This window comes from Pygocentrus nattereri, chromosome 10 (assembly GCF_015220715.1).
Source record: "Pygocentrus nattereri isolate fPygNat1 chromosome 10, fPygNat1.pri, whole genome shotgun sequence".
NCBI classification, from domain to species: Eukaryota; Metazoa; Chordata; class Actinopteri; order Characiformes; family Serrasalmidae; genus Pygocentrus; species Pygocentrus nattereri.
The window spans coordinates 40,417,434-40,432,718 of NC_051220.1; the positions used below are offsets into that span (position 1 = coordinate 40,417,434).

The following is a 15,285-nucleotide window of genomic DNA, read 5'->3' on the forward strand; positions in this document are numbered from 1 at the left end:
CCAGCAGGGCTCTGTTGTGATTCAATATTCTATGATAATAACTGACTGACAGACTGTAGCTTTACCCTGAGTGAGATACATGATAAAATGCACCACATTTGAGCATCCTGGCTGTCCAATAGCCCTCCACACAGGACTGCCGCCTGCCTGCGTTGATATTAATAGAGGCATTTTACTACATTTATAGCATTTGGCGACGCTCTTATCCAGAGCGACTTACAATTTTGATCGTTTTACACAGGTGGGCGAAGGTGATGTTAGGAGTCTTGCCCAAGGACTCTTATTGGTATAGTGTAGGTGTCAGCGATTCGTTGTATGGCCACCAGAGGTCTCACTCCCCGGAGTACTAGCCTTGTTCCCACCAAACCACCTGTGCCTAATTTCTGTAATCAGCCACAGCTTAAATACTCCTCTCTTTCAGCCAAACAGTGCGAAGTGTTGCCAGTTCTCTTGCATCTGCATACTGAGTGTTTTTGGATTAACTGGACTAACTTGTGTTTCTGACTCTCTGCCTAGACTTTTTGATTTTTGCCTTTTGCCCCTGTGTTTTGGATGTTTGGTTTTTGGATGGACTTACTGTTTTTTATGCCTTTTGACCACGAGTTTTGGATTGCCCCTTTAACTATTAAACCTGCACATGGATTCTTCTTGGTTTCCAAGTCTGATGTGTCACAGTAGGTTGCTTACCCAGGCAGGGATTGAACCCCAGTCTACAGCATAGAAGACAGAGGTGTTACCCACTACACTACACCAATAAGAGTCCTTGGGCAAGACTCCTAACACCATCTTCGCCTCCCTGTGTAAAACGATCAAACTGTAAGTCGCTCTGGATAAGAGCGTCAGCCAAATGCCGTAAATGACTCAATAGAAGGCAGAGTTGTTACCCACTACACTATACCAACCACAACCCCAGGCTTCGCTCTGCTGTAATGTAACACACAGTCTAAGATATGAATGATGCTGGTCATTGCTGCTACAAACCTTCTTAAACTCGTTTACACAGAGTGCGCCTCCTTCGTTCCAGGACGATAAGAAGTTCTACCAACTGGAGCTGGTGAACCGAGAGACGAGCTTCAACAAAGTGTTCAACACCAGCCCCAACGTGGGGGTCATTAACCCCCTTATTAAGGTAATACCGTCACTCTAAACTTGTCAGATGCTGTTGAAAAATTCAGAGCAGTATTGCAAGTTTGCGGTTCTTAAATGAATCATGAACTTAAATGAATATGATGAAATAATGTAAAAGATGAATAAACTGAATTAAGACGTTATCAGCTATTGGAATTCTGATGCATCTGTCCCTTAAATAATGGAATGGGTTGTTCTTTCTGCATGATGAGAATTTTTACTTTTGCCTCTTACTTGTTTAAGCTCTTACTTTTCTGTGCAGTGTAAGGTTTGTACGTGTGACCTCATTGTCGGTGTCTCCTTTTATCCATTTTCTGACATCAAACTCTTACGTACTTTGCTTTCCAAGCCATTCTTCGTCACTGCTCGTCCACAGTGGTGTGTGTTCATTGTTTCAATTCGCCAAAGCTGGAAGCTAAATTTAGTCAGCACTCCCGTCTAAGCTAAAAAAAACAAGAAAAACAACAAAACCCTTTTTGTTTGTGTCCTTTCAATGTAGCATAAGAGTAGAAAGGCTGCAAACAGATTCGTCAGCTCTCCAAACCTAAGTGTTGTGGCAGTGGAAGGGAGGGGGGCGGGGTCTTCCTGCCTAGAGTCTGTCCAAAGCTCCCCCAGTCAGCATGCAGGGCACAAAGCTCTGCCCCAGGCCCAGCCCACGCGGAGGTGAGCCCCACCTCGTCATCCAGCGTCCGTCCTTCTCTATCACACGCACTTCCCACCATGGCAAGAGACGTGCTTTAACTCACTGACCTGTCTGCCATCGGTTTGATCACACTGTCTCTCAAGCAGTTTAATCGTGGAAAGACGTGTCAATTTTTTTTTCTCTTAATTTTCTCTGGGTTTGGAATTTTTTTTGGTCAATATTAGGAAAACGTAGCTGAAACACAGTGTGTCCACAGTGATGTGTGGGTGTGTGTGCTTGCCTCACTCTCTGATGCATCTTGTCGACCAATCAGTGCACACAAAAGAATGTTTTGTGTCCTGATTTTACTAAGCATGGACAGTTTCTTGCACATTGTAGCTCTCCGTCTTTGTTCTTGTCATGTATGAGCAGGAAACACAGGAAAATTCCGAGCCTGCAGCGCAGTGTCTCTCCAGAGAGGGGCCGCTGGCATTGACGTAAACACTGTGTGATCTCAAAATGGCATTGGAATGCAAAAAAAAGGCCAAGCATGCTGTGGACCACCTCCTGTGTCCACCGTTTCTTTGGGGATTTGCATGTTTGAATAGGTGGATGTGAACATAAAGCAACACCGTGAGTCGTTTTCATCCGACCATCCGTCTCCTCTTCACACCTTCTGTGTTTTTACTGTTTATGTTGAAGCCGTTTGCGTAGAATTGAGTGTCCTCTCCTCTCCGAACACAAAGGCTCGCCGGCACTGTTTTGTGTGCTGTCTTAGTTGCCAGTTTATTATGTCCACCTGCCTTAGCTGCACTCATTGGCCATTTTATCAGAAACACTCAGATGTTTCTGAGGAGATTAGATATAAGATATGAAATAAACCCACTAGCAAAAGGAAGGAGAAACTCGGAAAACTGGAGTTCAAACATGATTAAAAGCTACAGAGAAAATGTGGCTCCTAACAACCACCTGGAAGACCTGGTAGACACCAAGACTGTCCCCATCGGATAAACAGCACTGAAAGCTTTGATCTCTGAGAGATCAAGGAGAAGATCAAGCTGCTTCAGATCTGAAAACATCCACAGGTGTTTCTGTCCATCCTTCCACTGTGAGAAGACCACTCAGCGCTGTGGGTCTGAAAGGACGTGTAGCTGATCAAGAAGAACCTCGCTGAGAAAAGGAGACGGACACATCAAACAAAGTTGAGTCCAGACCTCAACACCACTGGATGTGTTTGATTAGTTCAGGAAATCAACCAGCTTCTCAGACTGAACTTTGGAAGAGTGGAAAATATGTCTGGGGATTTAAGTGAACTAGGCCTTCGTCACTGGCCAGTTTCTGACCACAGATCTGCTCCAGTCTGGATATTTTTGTGTGGAGGTCACTCTTAACCCAGCACTGACACTGACGTGTGTCAAAACTCCAGCTGTGTCTGATCTACAAGCGTTTCTGGTAAAGTGGCCAGTGACTATAGGAACAAGATTGGTGAATCTAATAAACTGAGAATCTAGTACGTGTCAGTTGAGTGTGTGACAACATTTGCAATCTTGGGCTCCACGCACGTATTTGTTGGTGGTGGACACTTGTTACCTGCCTTGAGCTCCAAACCATTACATTTTACTGGGCAGTTCTGGCAGTGCTGCATTTTTACTGCTTATGAAGGGAAAAACAAACGTAACTCAAAATAACGGAGTGCTTTATTGCAGCTTAGCACCTTAAAGTGATAGTTCAACCAAAAATCACATTTATGGCTCCATCGCATCCCAAATATAGTCAATCAGCCAAGACTTGTTTGGTGTCTGAAGGCAAGTTTATTTGTACTGCACCCGTCATTAAATGCTGTCATTCAAAGTGCTGTACAAATGAGAGAATACAGTCATTTAAAAAGTAAAATAGAAGATTAGAAACAAACAACATGATTAAAACAATAGATTTAAAAGAGAAAATCATTCAGTTAAAAATATTAAAAATTAAATTAGCATAATGTTTTCTGAAGTGTGCTTCGTTAGTTTTGCACTGAAACTGAGGCTGATGTAGCAACGAGCAGTGGAAGTTCATGTAGACCAGTTCGCCTCAAACTGTGTGGAGGTGTTGAGTGTTTCTAATAGACTTTAGATTATATGGTTTCTAACACAGAATGACACAGTTATCTATAAACATGGACTAAAATACGTCACATGACGTAGAACAGAAGCAGCAGACTGTATTTGGTTCATAATTTTGTCCATGTTTGTCCATGATACAGTTGTCGGTGAAAGTTGGAACAACCCGGTGAAAGTTTTAAAGCGAAAGTCCTCATTTTGTTTTAATTGTTGCCAGTATGTTAAATTCAGTTCAGAAAGTCGTGGGCTGGAGGTCAGGGAATCAGCCCTGTGACCCAGAAGGTCGCTGGTTCAATTCCCTGAGCCGACAGTACGTGACTGAAGTGCCCTTGAGCAAGACACCTGACCCCCAGCTGCTCCCCGGGCGCTGTGGATAGGACTGCCCACTGCTCTGGCCAAGTGTGCTCACTGCCCCCTAGTGTGTGTGTGTGTGGTGTTTCACTGCACGCATGGGTGAAATTTCCCCGTTGTGGGACTAATAAGTGTCTAACTAATTAATTAAACAGTAATTATGCAAAATGTGCAGAGGTGTGTTCTTTGTAGAAAATCAGTAAAACATGGAATTCGACCAACTTTCTGAAAATAACTATAAACCTGAAACTGAAGGCTACATTAATCTTTTAGAAACATTTGTATTCACTGATAAAATGGACTCTGATCTTAGTTTTAACCATTAACGCAGTAATTAGATAAAATTTTAATCACCTTAACAACATCAGGAAGTTCAGAGATGTTCTGACTGAAGCAGACCTGGAGAAACTCATCCACGCCTTTATTTCTAGCAGGGTTGATCACTGTAATGGTCTCCTAACTGGCTACCAGTGTAGTACCAGTTCCAGAATAGACTTTAAGATACTAAATCATTCAGTGGCGCAGGATCAGCTTATTTATTTGATATGCTGCACCGGTATGAGCCGAGCAGAACTCTCTTATTAGGAACTGGTCAGTTAGTCCTGCCGAAGGTGAAGACTAGACATGGAGAAGCAGTGTTTGGCTGCTATGCCGCTCTAAAATGAACCAGTGGACAGAGAGCATTGGAAGAGCCGGACACTGGACACTTTAAATCCAGGCTCAAAACATTCCTATCTGAGCAGCTTTCAGCTCAGCTTTAACACCGTTAACGTTTCTAGCCGCTCTTCCTCTGTAACGGCACTATTTTATCCTAATTTAAGTTTAGATTTGTTACCTATCCTAATTTAATTTCTGATTTTGATTTGAATGTAATGATTTTCTCGTAAAACTGTTGTTTTAATCATATTTTTTATTTATATTCTCATTACTTTTTTTAAACAACTCTGTATTTTCAACTGTATTTTCTCATTTGTAAAGCACTTTGACAGCAGTGTATGAAAGGTGCTAAATCTATAAACATGCCTTGTTTATAATTTAACACATTATCGTGTGTGGCAATAAGTCAATACCATACGTCACAAAACAGTGCTTATTCAGATTGTCCTGGCTACTACGCCTGCCCATATGCATAAAAATGGGGGCTTTTCCCGCTTACACCTTCATCAAAGGCCCAGTCCCATTTCTTATTTTTACCTCTACCCCTTGTTTTAGTGTCTCCTTGCCTCTTGGAACTGAGCTACAGGGCAGTGGTTGAGATCTTCCCTCAAATAAAAGAGCATCACTTCATTAACAGCTACTAGCGCCGCTCTGTAGGCGACCCTGCCCGTCTGCAGGGACAGCAGAGGAGGGGAAAGTTCAGCTCCTCACTGCTGGGCTTTAGTTACATTTAGGGATCATACGCCTTCAGAGAGGGGGGCGATTATTTATTATCACCCCCCTAATTCTTCAGTGATATGAAGCTGTTCGCCAGCTTCCCGTTCCATTTTAAATGGCGTAGCAGTTCTGACACCTGAGGTGTTAAAATGTAAATGCTACACCATTTAAGGTGGAATGGGAAATTTGCCTAGCTAGCTACCGAGACATCAGCATAGTACTAGTGATGTTTATGCTTGTTCTGAGGAAAATGACCATAATACATTGAAATGTCATAAAACGAATATAATGCCATGGTTCTAACGATTTCCATAATTAATGGAATCATAATTGTATTCATATTTGTGGGTTTCTTTGGTCTTCCGTCTTTTTTTTTGTTTTGTTTTTTCTTACTTTTTGCAACAGGGAACGAGGTTGCGGACGCATTTGAGGAGATAAGCGACTTTTATTGTGTGCAAATCCAAAATCAGGGTCAGGACAGTCCAGGTTCATGTAGAAACACACCAAACAAATCCTAAACACCAAACATCCAAACAGGTCAAACAACAAAGACCAGTGACGACTAGAGGCAAACACAGGGCTTAAATAATCACAGGGTAAACGAGGAACAGGCGGGAACACAGGTGTGGAATCACGGAACAAGGGGGCTGGATTAAAAAACCAAAACAAAGAACACAGGCTAAACCAAAACACCACAGGAACACATGGACAGGACTGGGAGGGGCCAATCGTGACACCTTTTCTAACAGTCAGTTTAGAGTGTGTCTCTGGAAAACCTCCATTTGGAGGGTCATGTATCATTAACACTTCGCCCTGCCCCTCTATAAAAGTCGGGACACACTGCCCCTAGACGTAAAAGCGCGAAACAGAGGGATAAGGGCTAAGTGGTAGGGGTGAGGGGTGAAATGGGATTGGGCCTAACTCTTTCCTGAAGAGTGTGATTTTCTGTAACCTCCACCTTTATAAGTTCTCAGGTACTGGCTTCTAATGCTTGTTAGTTATTTTAATGTGTCTTCAGTGCAAAGCTAAAGAAACGTCAGACACCAAACATGTTTTGGCGGATCGACTACAGTACTGTGTGAAAGTTTTAGGCATCTAAGCAAATTTTTACCTCAGCAGTGAGTTTATCACAATATACATTAGAATAAAGTCGTATTCATAATTCAAATAAACAGAAAAACAATAAAAACTAACAAGAATTTCTCGGGTCCATATTTTTCCTGGACACCTTCACAGCCGCCACAGAGACTCGTTAATATCATCAATGACATCATGAGCTCAATTTACTGAGCTCTGATTGGTCAAACCAGGAGCTGCTTTATAACTACATATAATACTGGGCTTCCTCGAGGAGAGGCTTGGAGACACCAACATCCAGAAAAACACTATTATTGATATGATTATTTTGTTTATTCAAATATTAACAGTTTTCTCAGCAAATAAACACAAACTACACAAATAAATAGATTTTGAAAATGTGTCTTGGGAGCCTAAGACTTTCTCACAGTGCTGTACATTTGCAGAAACGAGAAGGTTAATGATGGAAGTTAGATTTTTGGCCGGATTATCGCTTTAAAGATTGTCTGTTAACAAGTTAAACAGAATCTGTTTGTAACGAGTCTGTAAGCTGAACACTGCCTGCCTTCATTCACACTCGCTATGATGAGTCTGTATTTTTGTGCTTGGCCCACTTTAAATGGAAGCAGCAGAAATAATTAGACTAAAAGAAATATGTCGCTTGTCTTGCTGTGTTCTTGTCCTCTTTCTCCTGTGCTGTCGTTTGCTGTAGTGTAACTGTTGCTGGTTGACTCGTGTGTGTCTCCCTGCAGCCCTCGTGAGGAGGACGAGTCGACAGAAGCAGCAGCAGATGAGCGGCCGCAGGAGCTGACCTCTCAGTACTTCTCCTTCTGACTCCGTCCAACTCCCCGAGCTGAAGAGCATGTGAAACATAGAGGTTTCAATACTCCATTAGTCTGTGTTCAATACTTCACTGTGAATTTCACTTCAGGATTTAATTTTGTTTATTTATTGATTGATTGGTTTATTTTGGACAATGACATACTTTTGACTTGGGGCATTTATGCAATAGAAGAGAAGATCCGCATCTGATTTAGTTACGTTCACAGACACCAACTCTTTTTCTTGATGGACCGAAACTGTTGGAATACCAGTGTCTTGCCAGTTTTAAAAATAAATTGCACAGTGTTTATATTTATATTATATTGTCTTGTTACAAACAATAAACCATCAGTTGTAAAATGATGTTTGTATCTTACCCTTCAAAAATCTACTTAAACATTAATTGTTAACCAAAAAGGTGTCCATCTTTGGGTTTGATGTGTTGAATTGCATAGTAAGTTTTAGCTGTAACAGAGTCTAGTTAGAGAAAAACTAGTGATATTCCAGGTGCAGACTTTTTGAAGGTGAGTATATTGCAGTATATTCTTATATTTCGCTGCTGTTGGAACAAAACCATCACCATTTTTGTCATTTGGTAGTTTTTTTTTTTTTTTTTTTTACAGAATTTTAAATACTAACTGAGCTTTACAACACGCCAAAATGTTATGATGAAGGGACCAACAGAAATGCTCCAAAAATGCTTGGAAAGACGTCTGGTTCCATTGACTTCCATTCAAAGTAAAGTAGGTTTTTTCCTTCTCCTGTAAAGTTATCGCTTCGAAGATACGATGTTTTGTTCCAACAGCAGCGATTTACTTTTTCAATGCAAAAAGTTTAAATACACCTGGTCAAATTAAGTGTTTTGTTGAATTTTCTAAATGAATATAAGCCAACACATCCTCTACAGGGAAAACACTTGGCAAATTTAATGTACAATTTCAACGTTTAACATAAATTGACAACACTGCATATAAAAAAAAAAACATAGCGTATAAAATGTGTCATAAACTTTGCACAGACCACATTTTATGTTGTATTTTTTTTTCTCCAGTGTTAAATTCAGCAAATAAACAGTAATCGTGCATCACGCTGTGCAGAAGTGGGTCCTCTGTGGAGGATGTTTTCACTTGCTTCACTTAAAACACATAATCTGACTGGGCGCACAAACTTTTGCACACGACTCTATATATTCTTGCATTATACATTAGACAACATACATATTTTCATGGTGGAATATTTCAGAGTGCACTACACACACGTTCATAACGACTTTATAAACTACTTTTAACAGGGCTTCAAACAGGTATCCTCCTTGAAGGGGAAGTCCACCAATATTTCCAAATTTGTGCATAATTAAATCATTAAGATGTAAACAGGGACATTCAGAGCGGTTTGGTGTGAAACACCCCATTTTAGAGAAACTTGCCCAGCCAGAACTGTTCACAGTGGTGGTGATAGGAACCAGACGTCCACCTCTAAAAGCTCCCTCACGGAAAGTTACTGCATGAAATAGTTAGGAATTCACTGCCTGATGACTGAGACGAAGCAAAATAGTTCTGAAACAAATGATTATTTCAAATGAACTTATCATTATTTTACGATCAACATTGCTTCAAAAAAATGTAGACTTAGAATAATGAAGGTTCACTGGTGGTTCTGGAGTGTAAATAAAATTGTGTTATATTGGATTGTAACTATATCTGTGTTGCAGGCATCGCCGCCACCTGAGTTTCTTTACAGCTAACCATTTCGAATCAAGACACTGAATTACTGAAGAAATGTGGAAAATCTGAACAAATGGTGGAATTCCCCTTTAAAAAGAGGAGGCGCTGTGCTGTAGCTCAGACAAAACCATGTTATTTCTCGTCTTAAGTGTCTGTGACCCTGAATTAATGACGTCTATGCTGCCTACAGCACTGATGACCACCCCAAATCCAACGTATCCACCCAATCACAGACTGAACAAAGACAGACTGACCATTGCTGACGCTAAAAGTCTCCAGGCTGTGGTTTGGCAGTAAATATCACTCTTGGCTGAAATAGCAGCGTCATCATAAAGTCATCGGTGACACTGTATAGTAAATATCAGTAAATATAATTGGCTGCAGTGTCTGAGAAATGACAAAAAATATAATACATGATATTATATAATATAATATATGATATAAATGACAAATATAATACAATGAAAAAAATAGAGACAGTAGTGAATTTAAAGCCTGGTGGTTGTGTATACAGTAAAGACCACTGTTAGCTGTTGTGTGGGGGGAATAAACAAAGATCACCCAATTAAAAATGAATAAAAAAGATAATAGTGCCATCCTGATATCAAAACATGGACATGCTTATGTTTTCTTCAGTATGTAGGATCTAAAAAAGCAAGAAACGGAAAATATACCAAAAAAAGACTGGCATTGTAAAATATTGTAAAATCGATTTACAGCAGGCCTACAGTGAATATCACTCTTACCTCCAGCACATGAAAAATATATAGGTAAGATAACAGCGCCACGCTAACGTCAAACAGTATTTAACCCCTTATACTCCAGACTTATTATTAAACAATATTGCCCAGTGGCTAATATGAAATTAATATGGATGTTATGCAGAGTCACACTAATGTGGAGGTCATGCACTTCACTTTTTTCCATCTTGGACCGTTTCTACTGGTCATCATGAAATGTTTATACAATGTAAAAAGCAGCCAAAGACAATATATTGTTTATGTACCGAGCGAGGAGCTAAAAGTGTAGACCCACAGACACAATCTTGGAGGTGAAAGGGGAATTCCACAGATTTTTCAAAATTCTTGCATTATTAATTGGTTAAAATGTAAACGGGGTCATTCAGAGTGGTTTGGTGTGAAGAGACAGTGGTGGTGATAGGAACCAGACGTCCGCCTCTGAAAGCTCCCTCACAGAACGCTCGTACGTGAAACGGCTATGAAGACGCTGCCTGATGTCTGAGACACTGGAAAAGTTTGGCCTGAAATTGATTAGAATAATCCATTAATTACATTCATTCGTTTTCTATGTTACCACTTTCAGCATTACATATAAAACCTTGTGTGGGTTCTCTGGTGGTTTGGATGGTAAATAAAACGTCTATGTGTGTGTTGTAGTCATGGCGACGCCTGGTTCCCATCACCAGCACTGTAAAAACATCTGTGTCTCTACACTCAACCATTTCACACCAAAACTGCCTGAATGATTTTGCTTACATCTGAACCACTGATTCGTCCAGAAATTCTGAAACTTCTGTGGACTTCCCCTTCAACATCAAGGTGTGGAAATCAGTGGTGCATCGAAAAAGAGGCAGTGGCAAAGTAAATCCCGCTCCGCTGCTTTGCGTTCATTTTTCTTCCCTCAAAGCCGCCCTAGCCAGGGTCCAGTTCATGCCCTCCAACCTCCGGGCATCACAACAGCAGGACGATGATGTATATGAGCAGCAGACAGATGAGGATGAGGGAGAAGTTGATGAAAAGCTCCTGCAGGTTGCGCTTGGTCTGCGGGTTCACCTCGATGTTGGACGCCCTGCGGATGGCCGAACGTGTGATGTTCTGCACCCGCTCCATCCTGGGATCAGAGGAGAGCGCTGACTACTGGCCGCAAAGGTGAAGCACGTGAGGCTGGACCCGGGGGATGGAGATGAGTTTGTGTCAGTTGGTGGGCTCTGCCCCTGTCTTTCATCGGGGAACAGAGAGAAAGGACACAAACTATTTCAGGACAGTCGGCGTGCTATTTCAAGCTGATGACGAGGGACCACAAAGCACAATAATGACCAATGATCATAGCTGAAGGTATTTATGGTCAGTTTAACCCCTTAAACTCAGGTCCAGTCTCTAATTCCTAAGCCTACACTCACATGGCAGGTTCGTTGTACTTACTGAGTCATTTCTTATCATTAATAAGTATTAAAGAGCCCATATCCTACATTTTTCTTACATTTTCTTTTTCTTCCCGACATCCACTTATAACATTTCTGTGGTTTTATGTTCCAAAAATAGTCCTAATTCATTTTTACATTTAAGAGCATTTATGATTAACACCTGAATACTGAATTATAAGGGAATTAAGGGGGTTAAGGTTCAGCTATAAGTGTCTGAAATAGGTATAATACATTTTTACACATATACACAGGTATGTAAATGACCTTTGTTCTGATTGGCTGCCCTGTATTGTGTCTCGTTCAAATAGCAGTCTGGCCTATAACCCTCCTTATAACATGACAAGTTATATAACATGATATATAGCATAATATATGTAAATATGTTGATTTTGTGACATCACAAAACAATTTAAAAAAGCAAGTCATTTTTGCAGATGTATTTGCATAAACGGACTATATGGAGTGAGTGGTACATTTTGAAACGTTATCCATGTTTACATATTACAGGAGTAATATGTATATATTATGTTATATATATATATATATATATAGGAGTAGAGGTCGTAAAGGTGGATGACTTCAAATATTTTGGGGCAACCATCCAGAGCAATGAACAGTGCAAAAAAGAGGTGAGGAAGAGGGTGCAGGCAGGATGGAGTGGGTGGAGACGGGTGTCAGGGCTGATGTGTGACAGAAGGATAGCAGCAAGAGTGAAAGGGAAGGTCTACAGGACAGCAGTGCGTCCTGCTATGATGTACGGTTTGGAGACTGTGGCTCTGTTTAAAAGACAGGAGGCTGAGCTGGAGGTGGCGGAGATGAAGATGCTGAGATTTTCGTTGGGAGTGACCAGGATGGACAAGATTAGAAATGAGCAGATCAGAGGGACGGTGAAGGTGGAGCGGTTTGGAGATAAAGCCAGAGAGGCCAGGTTGAGATGGTTTGGACATGTGTTGAGGAGGAATAGTGGATATATTGGGCAAAGAATGTTGGAGATGGAGCTGCTGGGTAGAAGGAGAAGAGGTAGACCTCAGAGAAGGTTTATGGATGTAGTGAAGGTGGACATGGAGATGGTTGGTGTGAAAGTAGAGGAGGCAGTGGATAGGGCAAGATGGAGGCAGATGATCCACTGTGGCGACCCCTAAAGGGAGCAGCCGAAAGAAGAAGAACAAGAAGACTTATTAAATCACACTCCTTTATCTGAGAAGTTCAACTTTCCATGGTATGGGCCCTTTAAGATTAACACCGATATACTGAATTATGAGGAATTTAAAGTGGCCTTAAAGTTCAGCTATAAGTGTCTGAAATAGGCATAATACATTTTTAATATATATAAACATATACGCGTATGTAAATTACCTTTGTCCTGATTGGCTGCCCTGTATTGTGCCTCATTCAAGTAGCAGTCTGGGCTATAACAAAGCTTATGGCATAATAAGTAATGTGATATACAGCATGATACATGTAAATGTGTTGGCTTTGTGACATCACAAAACAATGAATTAAAAAAACAGTATTTCTGCAGTTTTATTTGCATAAATGAACTGTATGGACTGGGGAGTGAATTTCCTTTGTTTGAGGAATTAAATTTTCCATGGAATGGGCCCTTTAAAATTACCACCTGAATACTGAATTATAAGGAATTTATGGGGCATAAAGTTCAGATGTGTCTGAAATAGGCATGATACATTTTTAGACATATGCAGAGGTATGTAAATGACCTTTGTACTAATTGGCTGCCCTGTATTGTGTCTCGTTCAACATGATATATGGCATGATAAATGTAAATGTGTTGTTTTTTGGTTCATTTTGAAACTTTAATCATGTTTAGAAATTCAGTTTTCGTTGGTATGGGCCCTTTAAAATTTACACCTGAATGCTGCATTATAAGCTCAGAAATGAAAAGTGCTTAAAGTGCAGCTGTTATAATTGTCTGAGGTATGTTGTGTACACAGTATGTTGTGCAGTTAAAAAAGAAACACAAGATCAACTGTAATTCTTATCTATGGATTAATATTTGGGGCTTAGAGTCTGAAGGTCATTAATACATTTAAAGGGCCAATACCCTACACCAGAGGTCACTAATAGACGGACCGTGGTCCGAGTCCGGACCCAGATGCTGTCCTATGCAGACCTGGACCTATAACCAATAAACTATGGAGAATTATTTCATTTTGTTGGGGTGGTCCCGTTTTAGTCAGCATAAATTTTATAGCCTTTATGGTACCGGTTTAACAATCACATGTGCTGTAAATATGACACGTGACGCTGCTCATGCAGCGTGCATTACAATGATCACTGAGACTCGAGTGAGTGATGCCACACAGGGGAGGGACGAGGAGAGAAACAGCAGTCAGAGAAGAAAGTGAGTCAGAGGGAAGTTATTCCACATGACGTGACTCTAAAAAGAGGAAACTGACAGTAAATGTTGGTGAAATCTGACCGAACTGGACTTTATTTGATCTGATGTTCAGTAAATGTTGTTGAAATCTGACCGAACTGGACTTTATTTGATCTGATATTCAGTAAATGTTGTTGAAATCTGACTGAACTGGACTTTATTTGATCTGATGTTCAGTAAATGTTGGTGAAATCTGACCGAACTGGACTTTATTTGATCTGATATTCAGTAAATGTTGTTGAAATCTGACTGAACTGGACTTTATTTGATCTGATGTTCAGTAAATGTTGTTGAAATCTGACCGAACTGGACTTTATTTGATCTGATATTCAGTAAATGTTGTTGAAATCTGACCGAACTGGACTTTATTTGATCTGATATTCAGTAAATGTTGTTGAAATCTGACCGAACTGGACTTTATTTGATCTGATATTCAGTAAATGTTGGTGAAATCTGACCGAACTGGACTTTATTTGATCTGATATTCAGTAAATGTTGGTGAAATCTGACCGATCTGGACTTTATTTGATCTGATGTTCAGTAAATGTTAGTGAAATCTGACCGAACTGGACTTTATTTGATCTGATATTCAGTAAATGTTGTTGAAATCTGACTGAACTGGACTTTATTTGATCTGATGTTCAGTAAATGTTGGTGAAATCTGACCGAACTGGACTTTATTTGATCTGATATTCAGTAAATGTTGTTGAAATCTGACTGAACTGGACTTTATTTGATCTGATGTTCAGTAAATGTTGTTGAAATCTGACCGAACTGGACTTTATTTGATCTGATATTCAGTAAATGTTGTTGAAATCTGACCGAACTGGACTTTATTTGATCTGATATTCAGTAAATGTTGTTGAAATCTGACCGAACTGGACTTTATTTGATCTGATATTCAGTAAATGTTGGTGAAATCTGACCGAACTGGACTTTATTTGATCTGATATTCAGTAAATGTTGGTGAAATCTGACCGATCTGGACTTTATTTGATCTGATGTTCAGTAAATGTTAGTGAAATCTGACCGAACTGGACTTTATTTGATCTGATATTCAGTAAATGTTGTTGAAATCTGACCGAACTGGACTTTATTTGATCTGATGTTCAGTAAATGTTGTTGAAATCTGACCGAACTGGACTTTATTTGATCTGATGTTCAGTAAATGTTGTTGAAATCTGACCGAACTGGACTTTATTTTATCTGATGTTCAGTAAATGTTGATGAAATCTGACCGAACTGGACTTTATTTGATCTGATATTCAGTAAATGTTGTTGAAATCTGACCGAACTGGACTTTATTTGATCTGATGTTCAGTAAATGTTGTTGAAATCTGACCGAACTGGACTTTATTTGATCTGATGTTCAGTAAATGTTGTTGAAATCTGACCGAACTGGACTTTATTTGATCTGATATTCAGTAAATGTTGTTGAAATCTGACCGAACTGGACTTTATTTGATCTGATATTCAGTAAATGTTGTTGAAATCTGACCGAACTGGACTTTATTTGATCTGAT

The 15,285-nt window shown here is 40.1% G+C and overlaps 2 protein-coding genes across 4 annotated transcripts in view; one reads left to right on the plus strand and one right to left on the minus strand.

The window, feature by feature from the left end:
- zgc:85722 (uncharacterized protein LOC407982 homolog) overlaps positions 1–7,839 on the plus strand; it is a 74,551-nt gene extending 66,712 nt beyond the window's left edge. The window contains exons 17-18 of one of the 2 annotated variants that reach the window (XM_037541962.1): positions 1,004–1,129; positions 7,407–7,839. In XM_037541962.1, coding sequence (XP_037397859.1) covers positions 1,004–1,129; positions 7,407–7,415 — 135 coding nt within the window. In that variant the 3' untranslated portion in view covers positions 7,416–7,839. The remainder of the gene's footprint in view (positions 1–1,003; positions 1,130–7,406) is intronic. The other variant, XM_017724055.2, reaches the window with a different exon arrangement.
- A 242-nt stretch (positions 7,840–8,081) lies between these two features.
- The window catches only part of LOC119264157 (cardiac phospholamban-like), an 11,926-nt gene continuing 4,722 nt past the window's right edge, over positions 8,082–15,285 (minus strand). Inside the window, exons 1-2 of one of the 2 annotated variants that reach the window (XM_037541964.1) lie at positions 12,391–12,431; positions 8,082–11,158 (exon numbers count right to left, since the gene is read on the minus strand). In XM_037541964.1, coding sequence (XP_037397861.1) covers positions 10,892–11,050 — 159 coding nt within the window. In that variant the 5' untranslated portion in view covers positions 11,051–11,158; positions 12,391–12,431 and the 3' untranslated portion in view covers positions 8,082–10,891. Of the gene's footprint in view, positions 11,159–12,390; positions 12,432–15,285 lie in introns of those variants that run through there. The other variant, XM_037541963.1, reaches the window with a different exon arrangement.